This window comes from Brugia malayi (genome assembly GCF_000002995.4).
Source record: "Brugia malayi strain FR3 genome assembly, contig: Bm_v4_Chr1_scaffold_001, whole genome shotgun sequence".
Lineage (NCBI taxonomy): Eukaryota > Metazoa > Nematoda > Chromadorea > Rhabditida > Onchocercidae > Brugia > Brugia malayi.
Genome location: NW_025062475.1, coordinates 4,023,079 through 4,042,855, shown reverse-complemented (window position 1 = coordinate 4,042,855; position 19,777 = coordinate 4,023,079). Strand labels below are relative to the sequence as shown.

General features: G+C 26.6%; 3 protein-coding genes across 3 annotated transcripts; 2 read left to right on the top strand and 1 right to left on the bottom strand.

Annotated features, from left to right (window-relative positions):
• Positions 1–5,188: 5,188 nt before the first annotated feature.
• Positions 5,189–6,524, bottom strand: Bm2986 (acetyltransferase, GNAT family protein; the record flags this gene model as incomplete). Its single annotated transcript, XM_001896150.2, has 4 exons — positions 5,189–5,383; positions 5,800–5,955; positions 6,108–6,365; positions 6,444–6,524. 4 exons carry the CDS (start codon positions 6,522–6,524, stop codon positions 5,189–5,191), a joined length of 690 nt encoding a protein of 229 aa, XP_001896185.2.
• Positions 6,525–7,893: 1,369 nt separating this feature from the next.
• On the top strand, positions 7,894–16,375 carry Bm8675 (Uncharacterized protein; the record flags this gene model as incomplete). Its single annotated transcript, XM_043076487.1, has 22 exons — positions 7,894–7,995; positions 8,134–8,263; positions 8,647–8,790; positions 8,876–8,949; positions 9,125–9,280; positions 9,364–9,573; positions 9,845–9,973; positions 10,052–10,134; positions 10,535–10,718; positions 10,875–11,013; positions 11,267–11,355; positions 11,620–11,778; positions 12,343–12,497; positions 12,670–12,751; positions 12,905–13,089; positions 13,380–13,480; positions 13,658–13,869; positions 14,741–14,834; positions 14,908–15,024; positions 15,601–15,699; positions 15,967–16,026; positions 16,287–16,375. The coding sequence occupies 22 exons, from the start codon at positions 7,894–7,896 to the stop codon at positions 16,373–16,375; spliced, it is 2,793 nt and encodes a 930-aa protein (XP_042932421.1).
• A 1,843-nt stretch (positions 16,376–18,218) lies between these two features.
• Bma-ttr-33 (Uncharacterized protein) lies at positions 18,219–19,503 on the top strand (the record flags this gene model as incomplete). The annotated part of the gene is made up of 3 exons (XM_043076486.1): positions 18,219–18,357; positions 19,016–19,152; positions 19,363–19,503. The coding sequence occupies 3 exons, from the start codon at positions 18,219–18,221 to the stop codon at positions 19,501–19,503; spliced, it is 417 nt and encodes a 138-aa protein (XP_042932420.1).
• Between the last annotated feature and the right edge of the window lie 274 nt (positions 19,504–19,777).

The following is a 19,777-nucleotide window of genomic DNA, read 5'->3' as shown; positions in this document are numbered from 1 at the left end:
TCAAAAGTGTTAGCATTATTTTATTATTTTTAATTCTAAGACCAAATTCATTTTTATGATTGATGAAGAAATTTTTATTCTTTCAGCAAAACTAAGAACATAAATTTTTGCGTTCTTTTTTTCTACGATGTAATAATGATTTATTTTTTTTAATCTAAAATAATTATAAGTTATTGAAAATTGACCCTGTAATTATTCATTTTTTATAACTCAAGCATAAACTTAAGTTTTACTAAATGAATAAATCATGATTAGCAAAAAAATAAGAAAAAAGAGATATTTATTTAAATAAATTAAATTGTAAAAAAATTTTGCTAGCAGATATCAATCGCTTTTTTCTTTTAATATACATATACGAATGCTATTTTTTCTGTTTTTTTCACAAAATTAATTATAAAAAAGTGAAAGTTTCTTATTGATTAAAATTTTGATTTTGTTTCACTGTAAAATCGATCATTTATTAATTAAATATATCAAAAATACTGTATCATTAAATTTTTGCTATTCAAAATGAATGAAAATTATTAGACTAATTAGTTTAATAAGACAAAATGGATGTATGAATAATTTGTGAACAATTTTTAAACTTACTTAATTACTTATTTAATTACATATAAATTATTTATAAAATACTTATAAATTACATTATAATTTACTTTATAGTGTTTGTCACATTTTCATCGACAAAAATTTTTTTTTTAAATTTTTTCAAAACTGCTTTTTTTTAAAAAAATGTCATCCAAAAAGAATTCTGAGACTAAATAAAGTCTTTGCTTCTTTTTCGAATCATTTGTTGAAATCTTTTAGAATAAAACACAATCATCTTATTATTAACAATTTTCAATTCCAAAAATTGTTTGAGAAAAATGATTAAGTGGGAATGAAAATGGAATAAGAAAGAATTTAAGCATTCATCCAAATTATATAATTTGCTATATAAAGCTCGCAATTTTCAAGTTATTTCGATTAAAATTCATATTAAGCTAATTACAAATGAAATCTTTGATCACAGAATGAATTATTATTATCTTATCAATTCTACCATATCAATAACTCACTTTAAACTGAGAAAGCAAACTTTTTTGATAGAATTAATTGAGCTAAGAGGCTAAAAATTGTTTGTTACAACAACAAAATGAATGCATTTCATAGATTTAATTAAAATTAAATTAATCCAAAATATAAATTTCAAAACAATATTTAATTATATTAATTATTAAATTAAAATCTTTCTCTGCATATTGCTTTGGATGATAATTTTTTGAGAACGATTAAACTTTGACAGAATAAATATTTCACAAGAATGTCATCAAGACGAAATACTTGAGAAAAAAATTTGAAGTGCTGTAACAACAATGAATTAGATTTCGCTTTTTTTCTCTTTCCCTCTCTCTCTTTTCTTTTTTTTTTTGAGATTTGATAAAAGAAAATAATTTGAGCTTCTTTTCTTTTATTCTGATAATTTCAATTTTTTTTCTTTTATAAAATACAATAAAATATTGCTGATGTAAAGGATGACAAAATTACAATTCGAAATTTGTTTATTTTTTTTTAAATTTTGCAACACAATTGTAAATTTAGAGCACATTTGTGGCAAATTTCATTACCAAAATTTTGAGCTAATAAAGTTTCATACATCATTTAAATGCATAACGATTACAAATTTAAATTTCTTCCGCTTTTATGTTAGTATGAAGGAATAACAGCAGAAAGTCACGCGGTTAATAATTGGATGAGTAAGCGCATTTTGCTATCTGAGTAAATAAACATGTTTAAATTTGAGTAAACAAACATATTTTAAAATATCTTTGTAACTGATAATTGATGATGATGATAATGACGATGACTGATAATGATGATGATGATGACTGATGATGATGATGATGATGACGATTGATGATGATGATGATGGTGATGACGATAATGACTGATGATGATGATGATGATGATGACTGATAATGATGATGATGATGACTGATGATGATGGTGATGATGATGACTGATAATGATGATGATGATGATGATGATGACTGATGATGATGGTGATGATGACATGATGATGATGATGATGATGATGATAATAATATTAGTATGTTAATATTTTAGATGCAAAAAAGGAGAATGAATAGCAATGAGATCAATTGAATCAATCTTTGTAATTTTTTAATAATTCGATTGAATTGATCTTTCCTAGTTTAAAAAAAAAAATTTTTTTTTTAATATAAATGATTAACTTGTTAATTCAGATTTTTTTTTGATGATTTATTTCACAGTAAGTTTTTAAAAATCAATAAGTTAATTTTTATTAGTTAATCGAAAATATTAGTGTAATAGGAAATGATCAATTTTATTTGTTGAAGCAAATTTTATTAATGGTATAAATTATCAAAGTTCTAAAAATTCTATATAATTGTAATTAGATATTATCAGCCATAACTTTTTTCTTTTTCTTTTTTTTTTTTGAAAATGAATAAAAGTTAAAAAATGTTTAATTTTAATAGCTAAGCCAAAGTACTATAATTTACATTCTTTCTGAACTAAAAAATTGCTACTATTAAGTGAGCATGAAAAATTCATTTCAACACTTTATATGTCTGATGAAAAGCATTCGTTTTACTTTTTTCCATTTTAAAAAAAAATTGAAACAAAAAAAAAAGAAACTATTCAAAAAACATGGTTAAAGTTGAGAAGAAAAAAACTTTCTTCTAAATTGAAAAGTTTTTCGTTGTGATAGAAGGATTAAAATAATTTTATAATAAAAATAATTCAATTTTTCTTTTTTTTTTTATATCACAGAAATATTTTCTAAATTAAAATTTTAAATAAGCAAATACAAATTTTTTCTTAACAAATAATTCACTCTAACCATAATATTCTCTAATAATTGCCTTATAATATCAGTCATCATAACACTTTTATAATAAATATTCGTCTACTGTCAAATTAATAAAATTAAATTTATAAATTTAGTTTAATTTTAGAATTTCACAAATTATAGAAATCGATTGAGATTAATTTTTATGGCTTAGTTTAGCTGCAAATTTCTTCAAATTTTAGATACAATAAATTAAAATGTGAAGTAAATACAATAAATAAAGTAAAATAAAATAAAAAAACACAAACAGAATAGTTCGAAATTAGCAAATTTTTTCATCTGAAAATACATGCATGAAACAATAACCAAAATAAATATTTCAATATATAGAAATACTACTAAACAAAAATTTGTTAAAGTTCTGAAAAATTTAAAAAAAAAAAAAAATGAAAAGAGCAGAATGTATAATAGGATGAAAGTGCATAATTTTTAAAATAGAAATGAAAAATTCATAGTGAAATGAGCAATTTGAATTAATATTGCAATAAATAGTTAAATTTAATGAGTGAGCTTAATGACTAAGTTTACATGCAACAATGATAAATGAAATATTTCTAAGAAAACATTAATGATTTTAAATATTTGTTTAGATTGCATAAATTTAAATATTTTCATGTTTTATTGAGGTCATCAAGGTTAAATTAATAAATAGTTTACGATGTGAATTCTCTTAATGAAATGCGCTGAAAATTAAAAAAAAAAAAAAAAAAAAAACAGATTGATATTCTATACTTATTTTTTATTTATATACACCTTATTTTTTTCTTTTTTGTAGTAAAAATTTTTTGTTTTCCTAACATTCTACAGCATTCTGAAATATGAAATGGAAATGAAATTTCGTCCTGAAATGTGGAATGGAAATGAAATTTCGTTTTCTTTTCCATTCAAGGAATAATAGACATTTTAAGAGACAAAGATTTCTTTTTTTTTTTTTCCGATTTCTCATCTAATAATATTTACCTGAAAATTTGCATGAAAATAACACAGAAGAAATTATGAGTAAAGAAAGTTTTTCTCTTTTTTTTGACAATTTCAAAGTTTTTAAATGAAGTAAATACTATGTAAGAATATCATATATCTTTTTTGTTTTTTGATCACTTTTTTACAAAAATATCTTGCAGCAGATAAAATAATTTTGACATTATTTTAATAATTTCTTAATAAACTTAGAGATAATTTCTCTCTCTCTCTCTCTCTCTCATGTTTACAAAAATGACAGAATTATTTTTAAGACAAAATTATTATAGAAGCACGGCAGCAATTCAATAATACCATAAATAAAAAAAAAAGAATTTTTTTAAATGCTGCTAAGCAGTAGTAGAATGGATGTAAAAGTAGTTTAAAGTCACTTTCGATGATGGGACAGCGACCACACTTGTTGTATTACTCCCTGATTTAATTATATCCGCGAAATTGCTGTTTTCTAATATAAGCTTAGGGTCTTTAAGCCCACTTGCTCTAACTTAAAGATCCTAAACATCATCAAATTGATAGAACCAGGTTCATTGCGTTAGCTTTTCTTCAACATTTTCATATTACTAAGAAGAAAAAAGATCATTTTATAATTGATTACTGAAATAATGATTAACAAAAAATCTTTTTTTTTCATGTGTGAAACTTAATAAAAATATATTAAATGAGTAAAATATAGTGTAATATAATATTAAAACAATTGAAACATTCTATTTGATCAAAAGATCTTTTTTTTTTAAAAAAAAAAAGCAAAAATCAAGCTCTTTCTCGCTAAATTCGAAAGTTGTTATATCGAAGAAACGATAATATTTGGAAACTAAAACAGCAGAAGAAACTAAAAATTTGTTCTTTTTGTCACTTACAATCAATCAGGAAGAAAATATTAAATTGATATTAACCGAATATAAATAAATTGATTTAACAATTGGTACTGAATAGCATTTTCTTTTTTTTTCCCAAACATATGTGTACAAAATTGCTTCTCATTAAGCAAGAAATTCGCTGAACTGAATAATTGCTAGCATCTCATTTAGCACAGATGTTTTTTAAATAAGTAAAATAAAGCTCAGTTTCCTCTAATGATCACTATTTAAGAACTTCAAGTGCTGGCTGCATGAAAAATGAAACTAAGAAAAATTTATTAAGTAGAAAGCAAAAGGAAAAATTTTTGCAATAATTCAGCACCATATAAAAAAAAAATTGTAATTTTATAAGTATCACTAAGTGTACAACAGCAAAAGGACATCAAATGATAAAATAAATGATGAGCAAATGTAAGAAAGACACAAACAGAACCATTAAGCTACTAAGGTATCAATGAAAACAATGTATTTAAAAATACTAAAGTATTTTAAACATATAATGAACTTTTTTGCCATCAAATTTTGATGCTTCACCGGATGATAATACTGATATTCCGAAAGGAGGAGGAGGAGGAGGAGGAGCTGGTGGTGGGAATAATAAGCTTTTTTCGGATGGAAGAGCAGATACACAGGAATTACTAGGTTTCGATGAATTAATTCGAGTAATTCGTTCCTGCAAAAAATTTGGTTCTTACTAAACTAATACATTTAATTTCGTAAAATTTATAATACTTAAAGAATGAGTAGTAAAAACAGTGATTTTATACCGTCATTAAATCGAGGTTTTCGAAAATGGTTAGTTGCTTAAAAATTCAAATTAAATTTGCACTTTTGTATTTTGAAGATATATCAACAAATTCAAATTAGCTATGCCAATCACCCTGCTAAGAATGATATGATTACAGATGCTAAGAGACTAATTGCATATTTTGAAGTGATTCAGTTACATTTTCGACATTCTAAATAAGTTCCTATGCAGAAAAGTTATCAAGAAAAGAAGTGAAATTCTATAAATGAAATTGACAAAAACTTGTCCTAAAAAATCATCCCAGACTGAAAATGAATCTAAATCAAAAACATTCAACATACATTAGAGGTAGATCCATCAACAGCTGAAGAGAAATATCCTCCCAAATTGAATCTTTCAAACAAGGCCGCATTAGCACCAACATTAAGCACTGGTTCACAAGTTGCATAACCACATTTTGCATAAAATGCCTGTCTATTTTCACTGGATAAATAAGCCTAAAAGAAATTTAAATATTGACATTATTTTATGCAAATTTCCCGCAAACAGCAATGTTTCTGTGCAAAACTACTTCACAGCACTATCACTACTTATAATTTGCTGAGAATGAAATTTTTGAAACTTAAAAGTAATCATAAATGTAACTTACTTTCTTGAATCCGAACTTCCTGGCTTCATCTTCTAGCTGTGCCATTAGCCAACATCCCAAACCTTTACCTCTTAAATTGCTATCAATAATAACGGATTCAATCCAACAACTTTGCGATACTGCCAAAAGTGGACATAATCTAGCATGACCCACCAATTCATTAGTTTTTTTATCAACCATAATAAATGACATCGGAGGTGATGAATTAAGCGATTTACGTAATGTATTCTCACGTGCACCTACACTTCGTGGCCATTCCTGACGTTACATTTCATCTTAAATTTTCATGAAAACGAAATGTGAAGAAATTTGAATGAAATTTAAAAACAAACTAACTTGATTTAATAATTCGATACATTCGGAACAAAGATTTTTCTTCTCTGTCAATGGTACAAGAATATACTGCTCACTGAACATTATTTACATCATCAAATTTAGTCTGAAATAATATCAATAATATAAGTTTAACTTTGAAACTTCGTAAAAAAGAAAAAAAAACGACATTTTATCATCTTTGTGTACTTATCTCAGATCTCAAAAGATTTAATAACTTGCTAAATCAATTGATACTATAAAAGGTCAATGGCAAAAATCGATAATTGAAGATGGAACAAATAATCGGCGATAAATGGAATGGAATTTAAATCTTTTAACTTCATGGAACTTCGCAATAATAGTTAACCGCAAAGTGCCAGTCGTCCCGTTTAGAGTTTCAACAAAACATTTTTTTAATGGGCACATTAGTGTTCCTAGGCTCTTGGCTTTTTAATTATGGTGCGTGTCATTTTATAGAATATACAATGATAAATTAACGTGACAGTGATGATATCACTCAATGTGACAGTGTTGATATCACTTAATGTGACAGTGTTGATATTGTTAGTCTTCATACTGTTAAGTTTTATTCAAACCGAAATAAGTAGCATTCATTATCTTTTAACTCTAAACTAAGCTATGAAAGATTCCAAGGCAGATATTATTCATATTCTCCTTTGATATATATGAATATTCTAACTTTTTCTCGGATCTTCCATAAAAATAGTTTTATTGGTTTTTCCATTCTGTAATAATCTTTTTTTTTAAGAAGAAAAAATTATACAATTTTGCACTTCATCAGTTGTATTAATGATTTCAATTCAATTAAAAGAATTGTTTATAGTCTGTATTGCTGAATACCTTATTTTGTAGTTCATTGTGCATGATAAGCATTCCAGAGACTTTTTGAATTTTTACGTTGTCAAGCGTAATTATATTAGACTAAATGACATATTGTGATTTTCACGTGATATCTTTTAAATTTAAACTTTCAGGCAAAACAAGCCATCAGGTGTTCGGTGTCATAGGTCACCAAACTGTTTGGGATGACTGAAATCGCCGATAGCTACGGCAGTGTTCAGGATGCCATTCTGTGCTTCAGTGATCAAGTATTCGGTGTTCGGCAAGGAATTCAGTGGAACTTGATGTAAATTAAAGTCTTCAAAACATTTGAGGTATTTTTTTTTCACTAAGCAGTAATTTTTGCACGACATTGAGTTCCATATGCAATAATTTTTGTAAAATTTTAATTGTAAATAACGATTCTGCCATTTTATTATGAAACTTATAATAATTTGATGTTTAGTTCCTCTTTATATACCTTTTCATCGCTTATGTTTTGTAATTTCGAGAAATTCCATTGGATATAATTTATATATGACGAAGTCTTCTTGGTACTTCAAAAATAATTCAGTCTTAGTTCTATTTAAGAATTCTGGTCCGTATCCTTCAAAAAATATCGAGAAAAAAAATGCTTGGAGAAGCGTCATCATCGAGTTCAATTCCAGAATTATCTGAAGACATCGATATTGTTGTACTTAATCAGTTCCCTCCCAACAGTGCTGCTTTACAAGTTTGTATTGATTAAAATTTCATGTAAATGCAATCAAAAGGTATTTGCAATAAAACTTTGATGAATACCAGAACTAATTGCAATGGTTATTATTTTAGTTCTATCCCTTAAAAATTTTAATAGTTTTAAAGTTTACAGAATATTTCGGATAATAAGTTGTTATACTGTATACAAGGAGAAGAAAAGAAGTCACATGAATCTTACTTTAATCAAGAAAAAGAAAGAAGTTTGCTTCAACTTTCGAATCAACAGTGTTGCAGTACAACGGGTATCTTTTTTAGATATTTTATAATAAAACAAGTATGTGATTAACAAAATGTGGACTTGTATATTAGGTTGAGATTTTTGAAATTTCTCATTATCTGATGAATTTTTTCCGCATTTTATAATCTTGCTCAGATTTTGAAGGAAATTTATGGAAAATAAATTACAAAAAAAAAAAAAAAAAAAAAAAACCCGAGAGATGTAATCGTCTTAGATGTTTTCATAAACTCACATTTTTACAATATTATGTATGATTAGAAGAAAACGGAATTTGAACAAGTGATTCTTTTTAAAAATTGCTTATTTCTTATGTTTTCTCACTGCGAATGGTTCTTAATTATTTGTCGCAGCTATTTATTGAATTGATTTTATGCTTATATGTTTCAGGAATTGCTAATAATTTTAAAATTGTCTTTGATCCAAATGGTTTGTTCATTCCTTGGGAGCTCTATCTTTATATCGGATTCGATTTGTTACGACCACTTGCTAAGCTGCAAGCATTGCGAAATATGAATCTCTATCTTGCTATACGTATGTTTTGTAACTTTTAAGCGTTTTTGCGTTATAGTCATCCTAAATTTAATAATTTTAGCTTTTATTTTTTTTTTTTTTTCAGGAAACGAATTATGCCGACGTGGTAAAAATGGTGGTCTCGAAATGTTGGACATTGCTCGTGAAATAGCTGTTCCAGTATGTTTATATTGAGAAGTTATGCCTGTTTCAGATCTAATGTTAGAGATATAGTAAATGATCGATGATTTTAGTATAATAATTCAAATATTTGAACAATAATCTAAATGAAAAGAAATCTTTTCTTGCGAATATTTTCCTTAATACTAAAATTATTCATAATCCACATTTTCAGAGTTATTTTCGTGAAATTCGAGCTTTGTGGAATAATTACAACGATGCAGTCGAGAATGATTTCCAGTTTGTTTTCATTCGGATTATATCTTTTTTACATTGGGCTGATGCTAACATTTCTTCATTAACTGACCTTGGATTGCTGGATGTCGAGAAGGTATATGAATTATTAATAAATAATTAATTTAAGGAAAATTTGAAGTGATGAAGAAAGCTGGGATCAGAAAAAAATTTTTGCAGCTAATGTTGTGCTACAATTGTTGTTGGGGTGAAACATCTACAGCACGGAAAAGTTTTGACGCATTTATGCGTCAAATATTATTCGATATGAAAGATTTGTTAGCTTTGCGAAGTTGGTGTGGTATATTGCGCGAAAAAACAGTTGCTGAAGTAGCCATGACTCGTGCAGAATATCTTACGGTTTTAGATCTTGGAACTATGATACCAAAGGTGAGTGAGCAATGTTTTGATTGCTGTTTTTACCCTTCTCAAAAAATTTAATTGTTGCCTTTGACCTCGTTTCAAGTGATCTTTGTTTCAGTGTTTTTAAAATGATTTTTTTTTTTTTAAAAAAAAAAAAGAACAAAGGATCTATATATAATGTTCGTCCTTAAACTTTAGCTGGCACAAATGATTTTGGATACGAAATTATCTATTTATCATTCTCTGGTGAAGACTCTTGAAACTGCTAATTTCCTGATCTTTAACTGTATTTTTATAGGGACCGTCTAAAAAATGGAATTTAAGGGAACTGTTTCCAAAACTAAAAAATTTGGAAGACTTTACATGGCTCAATTGCGACCTTCGTGCATTAGTTTATTTGGGATCTGTCAACTCTTTAAAGCGATTGGTAATTTAATCAAACTCAACTCTTTTTGGAAATTTTTATTTGTTATTGAGTTACTAGTTTAATAGTTTGCTGCTGTAGGTACTGCATATAACTAAGTATGATCAGATATTTTTCGATCAGTTCTTCACGCGATTTGGTTTTGATGTCGATATAAATTCGAGGTAAATTTACAAGATTTCCAATCACTGAATTTCAATTTAGCAATTTGAATGAAAATATCTTTATACTTTTTGAAATTTTTGTCGAGATCATCAGTGTGCATTCCTTTACCCATTTTCACCACAAATTTTGTCGTTTAAGATCTGATAGGTTTATAAGTATTCTTCTGTATCTATGTTTGAGATAACACAGTTTCAGGATTACACTTTTGTTAACATTATTTTTATGGCTTTTTTGAGAATATTTCATAGCGCGATTTTTTATCAGTGACATTATCTTATTCTAAAAAGTTAATAGTTTTATCTAACACTGTATAATTTAGGCAGCAACGGAATGAGGTGTCTTTGTTTTCTTAAATGTTATTTTTAAAGAATTCAGTTCATGTAGAAAGTATTTTTTCAGAAAATTAGAAGATAACGAGAAAAGGAAGCAAGGGACTGTTTCTTTGACACTAGAACATCCTATTTGTGATGATTGTGATGATCCTAAATCTTTCTGCGGTATATCTACCTCACAGTATATAGCTCAAAAGACGCTTTCATTATCCACTTCTTTAGCACAGTCAGCTCTTACTGGTTTAGATCAGGTGTTGGAAATATTTTTTGAATTAGATTTAATTGAATTTGCACTGTTCATTGAATTTGGACTACCACTAGCTGTCTACTTAAGTGGGAAATTTGTATATTGTAAAATTTGCTGGAACTTTTGATTTTGCAAATATTTAATGTGAGTCTATATTCAGGAGGAAGGAATTGGCGATCGGGTTTGGATCCCCGTGAAACCATCTACAAAGAAGGTGTATCTTGATTACGTTGCTCTGTCGTTTGCTCATGCGATCTTGCACTTCGAAGAATATTCTGTAAGAAATTGGTTTGATAAAGGTTTTTTTTTTCTTTTTCACAATTTCAACAGCCCGCTTTGTCGTATAGAATTATAAGTCTCTTAAAAGATTCTTCCGTTTGCAATGATTTGCTGTGGAGTTATGTTCACAAAGAATGAATGGAAATTTGCAAAGATGAGGAAAGGGGAAAGAATAGAAAATGGAAGTTATTTTTCAATTAGCAATCACGAAATTAGTGGTTTTTCTAGTTTAAATTATATCTGAACTATTATATTTATAAAGATTAGTTTCAGTTCCGGCTCAACTACCATCTGAAAAATTTCATGTCCCGGTGGCAGTGACTACAGCCAATACAATCATCCTGAATATTCCGCCTGCTTTGGTAATTTTTCGTTTTTGACTCTATAGTTTTGATACTTCTTAATATCCATAATTTTCTTATACTAAATTACTGATGCTTCGTACATGTCATTATTGGTTTTGAACTAATCGCAAAAAGACAATTGGTTTTATTTTTTCCATTTATCTTAATTTGGATCGATATAATTTCTTCTATAAGGAAAATGTTTTTTATGTGTTAAATGGATGTTTAATGATATGAGAAAAGTATCAATTTATTATAGTTGCTTTTAACTGTTTGTTTCAGTATCAACACAGCTTGTTGAATTTGGCGACACCAAAAAAGAAGTTCAGTATTGGATTTCCAAAGGAAATCTGCGCAAATATAAAACCAAATCGCATATCGTACGGAAGTGTTGTGCAGATTTTGGAAAGCAATAAATACAACGATAATGGATGCGGAGCGGTTTGGTGTTTTAATGGATTTATTTTTCTTTAGCGACTTCAAACTATCACTGGTGAAGAATGTTATATTGAGACATCAAGTTTTTGTAATACTTGTAAAGACAGATATGACAGATTTATCTTTTTAATAATGTCTGTTTTTAGGAAAAGAGTTATCATTAAAGCTTTGAAAGTTTTGATCTCGCTACTTGTCTGTAAGAAAAGTCAAAAAAATGAACAGAAAAAATTTGATTTATCAGTTCTTTACGTTTGAAGCAAAGTATGGTGTGGGAATTGAAAAGTTGTTACCAAAATGATCAGTGGTTTATGCTTCGTATTTTCCATTTTCCTAATGGACTAATTTATAATGGCAATGTATTTCAAAAAAGAATTATTTTGTTTTAGAAATAGTCATTATATAGAAATGATTGTTTTGAGTTCTGGTCAATATAAAAAATAACTATTTTTATTTTTTGTTCTCAACAGTACTGGTTGAGCTTACATTTTCTGTTAGAAAAATCATTTGATATAAAATACTTTCTTTTTTTAGCATATATCCTAGCAAAACTAAAAATTTGCATTTCAGTTTGCGGAGGAAGTTGAAATTCATGTTATGTTCGATTATTACCGCAAAGAACGAGTTGTACATTTATTTAATCTTTCTATGGCGAAATTCTTTCCCAAAATTTTGCGTCTCCATTTTACAGCTGCTGGCAGAAGTATGAAGAAATTTTATAGATGGTATTTTTTCTCTGCACTTTTAGGGGCAAAATTTATGGTCTACACTTCTTAGGAATCAATTTTCTGTATTTATGAAAACATGATGTTCGGTACCTTGTTAATTATAACACATTAATACTTTTTGCGATTTTTTTTTTATTTTTGAAATTTGTGATAATTTGCATTTTTATAGGCCACGATCGACAACTGATAATACTCTATTTTTGCGCTATTTGGCTGTTTTTGAGATAACTCTGAACTGCTTGACATTTCATGTACGTTTTCATATTTTTTGTATTGTAATTTTAATTTTGACGTACATCAGTTTGAAAAATGATAAATGCACTTTTTTTGTGTTTACTTAAGTTTAGAGAAAAATCTCATTCTTACAGAAATAAATTGGTTCTGAATCTAGTTTTTACTTCTAGGTTCCAAATGTGACTTTTTATTCTTTAACATCTGAGCTTGAAGAAGTTTATGTGACATTATGTGGTCTTCCACATAACGAACGTGAGACAGTTCAAAACGTTATGGAATTCTTCCGAGTTTTCATGCAGTTAAAAGAAAACCTTAGGATAGTCGTATTTCGAACTAATGCACCGCAAGTTTTTGTGTTTTTTTTATCCAATGATTTCAGTTGAAAAGTCGTTTGATATATATTCATTAGGTTATCAACCAAATATTCATTCTATAGATCAAAATAATTTAAGAAGTAATTTTTTTCATATTTTATACTTTGCGGTCCATCTTCCAGAATGAAATTTTTCCCAATGAATAGTTCTATTGGAAGAAGAGTTTAGCGCCTATAAAAATGCTATTTTGCTAAGTCAGAAAGCGGTTCTCTTTAAACATAAGAAAACTACGTGTTGAATATGTATTCGCTGCTAACATTTAATGTTCTAGGTACTTTTTTGAATTTTTCGAAACGTTATCACTGATAACAGGCGAGGACGGCATGAATTGCATTCCTATTCGATTGGAAACTTTGGGAATTGTATGTTGCGGTGAGTCAATCTTGAATTGCAGTTCATTAAATATTATATAAAGTTTTAAAATAATGTCGGTGTATATAGGTAGAGATCTTTTTTCCTTTTCAATATACTTTCACCAACTGGTAGAAGATTTTCGTTGAATAATTGTCATTTCAAAATGAAAGATACAAGTTCATGTCTCTTTTTCAGTCCCTGAAACAAAGATACTAGGCTTATCGAGTCGAATATGTAATGCAGTTGAAAGTATCCATCCTATTTTACGAAAACAGTTAAAGAAGCTAATTTTGGATGGTCGAGTTTTGGGTGCACTTTCTGCTGAACACTTTACATATGTCCAAAATCTTTTACCAAACTGTACATTAGAAGCAGAGCTTGCGCCAGATGACTGTAAAGATCTCAAGGTTGGTTCAGAGAAATACGTTCTTTTAAGTACCAATCATTTATCTTAATTCATCCATTCTTGTATTTCTATCACTGATTGATTTACAAGATTTTTTCTCATATATCAGTATGCAGTTTTTATTGTTTTTATACAATACTTTTTCTTATCTTTTTTCTTCATATACATACATGTTTACTCCACAATGTATGCTTCCATATCTTCGTTTCATCCCAAATAGGAAACTGGACTGATCTTTAAAAAATCAATTTACTCTTGAACCATGAGCGTCTAAAAAACTTTAGATTAAGATACGTTATGGTCCTTCTATAGAACACTTATGATATAAATCATATTTTAAGCTATCTTTTGATTAGACTCAAACCTTTGCTTGTTTAAGAAAAACTTTTGTTCAAAAGGAAGAAATGAAATTTTTGTTTTTTGAAAATCTTTGTCAGTAAGTAAATGCCTAACTAGCTGATGAATTAAGCAGGATAATATGGGATTATGCATGTCAAACTTTCTTTAAAAAGTCTCACATGTAGTGGTATCAAGTTAAATTAAATAGGGGAACGCCGTTGTGAATGACAATCAATCATAAATACTATTAAAATGTTTTAAACTTTAATGGGTTACATTTTTATGGCTTTACAGTGATTTGAATTAATTGACAAAATTAGTGGTGGGTTTTGAATTTTTAACTTTGTTAACAATGACGGAATTTAATTTTGCTGACTATATAAAGAATATACTTGTAATTGTTGTGGATTTGAATATAAAGTAAGAAATCTGCTAACCAATTCTATCCACATTCTGCAGTTGATAAACGAACATTTATTGATCCGCTTATGATATCGTAGATTGTGATATCTTATTGTTTAATGCATTTTCAGTATCGTCGCATTTATGAAAATGGTACTTCTAGAAATAAGAATCTTGATAATATTTGCAGTGCAGATGATAGCGAATCGGAAGATAGCGAATCACGTGAGTTGTTTTTGTATAACAGGACAAGTGCGCTTTTTTTTTTCAGGAGCAATATTTAACTGAAATATTTTAGCAGCACTAGACGATGGAGATGAATACTTAATGAGATCTGATTATTCGGATACTACGGATGAAACAGCTGAAAATGGAACATTTGCAGAAATTTCTATCTCCAAATCTAGAAAAAAAGGTCTCATTTTTTTGTGATTAAATACGGATATAATGATAAGTGATGTAGTGTTGAAACTAGTGAAACTATTAAGATAGAAGCATATTTTTATATATATTTCTCTTAACTTTGTTAGGTGATTTAGAGCTATTTGAATAATACAGAGAAGAGTTTAAATTGGAGAATTAAATGAAAAAAAGTTTGCTTTTTTCGAGTGTATTTTACATAGTTTTGTAAGAAAACGTAAATATGAAATGTAAAAAATCGATGATTCTTTTATAGGAAACCATCTTTGAAGTTTATATATGATAAGGTAACAAATTTAAAATGTAAAAGTACTATTTAAATAAATTAAGCAAACATCAGTGCACAATACCAAAAATTTTTGTTATGCATGAAAATAGTGTACTTTTTTTCTTTTTGTATCAACAATGAACTGAAAATTAGACCCTTAAACAGTTACTGAAATTATATTCCATATGAATAAGTTGTAAATGCTTTTTTAGCAGCACCAGTAAATTTTGAATAATTTTTCTTCTGGCAAAACGTGATCTTTTCTTATAGCAGTTTAATATCAAATTAAAAAAAAAAGTTTAGATATATCTCGCAAACGAAACAGATTTACCAATCGATTCTGGTTCAGTAGTAAAGAGAAAGTTAGCAACAATATTATGGAACATTCACCGCGGAAGAAAGGTTTTAGATATTCGTTTTATTACTTTCGTGCTTTTGCTTTGCTTCTATCACTAATAGCTGTGGGTGAAAAAAAATTTTGTCTAAATTAAACATATTTAAGGTAAAAACATGTGTGATTACTTATAAGACTGACTGATTCCTTATCAATTTGTTTTATTTGTATTTTACATTATTGGTGTTTAGATGCCACTGAAGACTTGTTATTAGCTTAAATTAAATGTAAAAACTAAATTTTTAAAAAGTATAATTAATTAGAAGCATTTTGAGGGCGATACAGTTCACAAAATAAACGATATAATGTGCGAACTAATGGAAAACAGTCTTCAAGTACGTATAATTACTTTCTCGTGTATTTATTAATTTTAATTGTCCAATTAGTCTTATTTTTTAATTGAATTAGAATTTTATGAATTAGAATTGAATATACCAAAACATTATTCCTTTCTTTCGTAAAAAACTAAAGGAATTTGTAATAATGAAGGATATGCATCGTATGTTATATATATGTTATTATACCTCAATCTTTCCTTTGAAATGAGAGTGAAAAGCAGTAAAAATGAAATGGTTTTATTTGATTTATGTTTAAGCAAAGATTCCGCTCCGAAAACAAAACAGTTCGAAGGAGTCGTCGGATGAGGAATGGTATCCTGGAATAAGAAATTCGAAGAAAACATAAATAAATTTATAATTTTCTCTTTATATACTGCATTGCTTTCTCATTTCTTTTTCAAATTCTAATAGACAAGAGAATAGTTTCGAAATTAAGCAGAGTTTATATTAAGAATATAAATTTTTTATTTTTTTATTTTTAATTTTTATTTTTTGTGTTATAAATTTTATTATTATGTCACTAATAGAAAACTTTATTACACTTTATTTTGTCAGGTGTACAATGGTTTCATCAAGATTAATCATTCTGGGACTAATTTTTCCGAAAATTCTGGTTCTAGTAATAGTAGAATTTTATTTATTTTGTCCAAAATTGATTCCAGAAAAGCTTTATAAATATCATAATGTTTTCTTCGGCCTTATTTTTTTCGAAATTTTCATTCTATTTTTTAATATAAATTTCTATTTTTTTTTTTTTAAAAAAAAAGAATAAGACTGAGAATGTCTGAATTTCGTGTTTTTTCTTAAATTTACTGAAAACTTTTGTAAAGCATGATTGTATTTTAATGTGTGCTATAAAGTTTACTTGCAATGATTAAAATTCATTCCAAATTTTCTGACATGAATGTTTGTACGAATGATGATGCACTGTATTTGAAATGGAATTAATAAAAAATTGCTTAATAAACTGTCTTCTTAAACATTTCAATTTTTTGATTTGTTTTACATTGTGAAGAATGCATCTAACACAACATTAAATTAAGAAATAACATTTTAAAACAAAAGTTAATATTAATAATATTTAATGTAAAATATCCCATTTGAATGTATCATTCATTTTAACTCATTCATATTTTTTGTTTATTAGTCTTTTTCTTCTAAAAAGAATGAATTTGATATTGTTGATAAGAGAGAAAGTTAAGAGTGATCGATGATAAAATTGTTAGTGTTAACATATCAATAATATGTTGAAATTTAAAAACTGGTTCTGATGAGACATATCATAAAGTAATGAAAATACATTCTTAACTTGACATATTGACAATTTGTTAGGGAAATACTTTATTCAAATATTAGAAGGAAGAATGATAGACACAATTTGATAATATATTTAGTTACACTTTTAGTGATAAATGTTAATGATTAATAGAGTAAGTTGAATTTACACATTTTGATTTTGGTTTTTTTTAATCTTTAAAAAAATTTTTGATTAAACTGATTTTGTCATTTTCTTTTCTTTTATTTGAAATTTTTACGCAATATATGAAAGAAATGAATATGTGATTAAATATATGTGAAATCAATTTTTCAACAAAATAATATTCTAAGATTAAATGTTTAATAATATTTTATATAGATTAAGTGTTTCTTTTCTTTTTACCAAATATTTTAGAGAAAGATTATTTGTGTTAAAATTTTTTACAATTAAAAACTTTTGAATTATACAAAAAATTCATTCAGAAACTTTCAATTTTTCCACACATAGCTTTATTGAATTGATATTGAAATTAAAAATAGCAGTTTTTAAGAAAAAAAAAGTTTAACAAAGAAAAAAAACAGAAATTGGTTAATTTTAAATACAGAAATCAAAAAAAAAAATGCTGAAATCTGTTTAATTTTTTTCCAAATATTTGTTAATTTAAATGCTATTATTTTTTTTTTCTTGCACAATCACAAGTAAATGCATTTGTTATCCTATCATTCTATTTTGAAATAGAATGATAAGAAGAAACAATTAATCACTAATCATAAAGTAACATATCAATTAGTTTAATTAACTAGAAGATTAATTAGATAGAACATTAATTTGAGGATATTACTACTAAAATGATAAATAATTGCTATGTTTGATGGAAATGATAAAATTTGATGATAAGAAGTTTGTAATAATATTTATTTCAGATTTACAAATGTTTGTTTTTCTTGCATTGTCAATAACATTGTGTTCAGTAAATGGATTTCGAACACAAAGTGCTGGCGTTCGAGGTATTTTGATGTGCGGTGATTTACCCTTAGCAAATACTAAAGTAAAATTATGGGATGAAGACGGTTTGTTTAGTATTAAAATTCTATTCCTTTAAATTCATTTAATTTATTGATGAACTTCTTCACTTTTTTCTTGCAAAAACGAAATGACTATTTAAAAGAGTCATCCATTCTAACCATATCAGTGATATTTGATTTGATAATTCTACCATTCTAACCATATCAGTGATATTTGATTTGATAATTCTACCATTCTAACCATATCAGTGATATTTGATTTGATAATTCTACCATTCTAACCATATCAGTGATATTTGATTTGATAATTCTACCATTCTAACCATATCAGTGATATTTGATTTGATAATTCTACCATTCTAACCATATCAGTGATATTTGATTTGATAATTCTACCATTCTAACCATATCAGTGATATTTGATTTGATAATTCTACCATTCTAACCATATCAGTGATATTTGATCGAAAATAACTTTTGTTTTTCAATTTCTTTTCATCATTTGTAAAATATTAATTGCATTACATGAGTATATTCAGTTAATCGCAATATATTCAGTTAATCATTTTAATCATATTGAATTTAACTAATTTATTTGTTTGTAAATAATTTTATATTAGTCTCAGAGATCAAAAATAATAGGTAAAAAGGAAAGGATGAATTACTATTATTATTATTACACTCTCTATTAATTAATCTTTAGCAATAGACATTGATGATTTACTACAAGAAGGAAGGACAAATGCTCAGGGTTATTTCGAATTGAGTGGTCATACCAGTGAGATCACTACTATCAATCCTATTCTCAAGATTTATCATGATTGTGATGATCAGATAATGGTAAGCTATATGATTTTTTTAATTTAATAAAATTTCTAATTGTAATATAAATTTTTTCTACTATTATTATTATTATTATTATTATTTTTCTTAATTTTTAAATCTTTCACTTAAAAATCTTTGCTAATTTCTTTCTTTTTTTTTTGCGGTAATATAATAATGATAATTTCAATTAATGATTATTTCATATCATATCAATTATCATTTTAGCCTTGTCAACGAAAAATAGCATTTGAAATACCATCATCATATGTGAGTAGTGGTACACAAGTGGAGAAATTCTTTGATATTGGTACTATTAATATGCAAATTATTTTCGAGAAAGAATCACGAGATTGTATACATCGCTGATAAAATTATATTATTCATTTTTTTTTTCGAAATAACTTTTGCTTGTTTTTTTATAAAGCATTTAAATTTGAAATGGAAATAATTAATTTGCGTTAATAAAGTTTAATCATTATATATTTTTATTTGTTAATATGTAATAATAAGCGCAAAAATGTAACACATATGACCCGAATAAATACATATTTAAATCAATTTCAAATTTACTAATTAAATAGGACATATTAAAAAAAAAAGGAAAAAATTATCATTTCAACAGACAAAAATTTTTACGCAT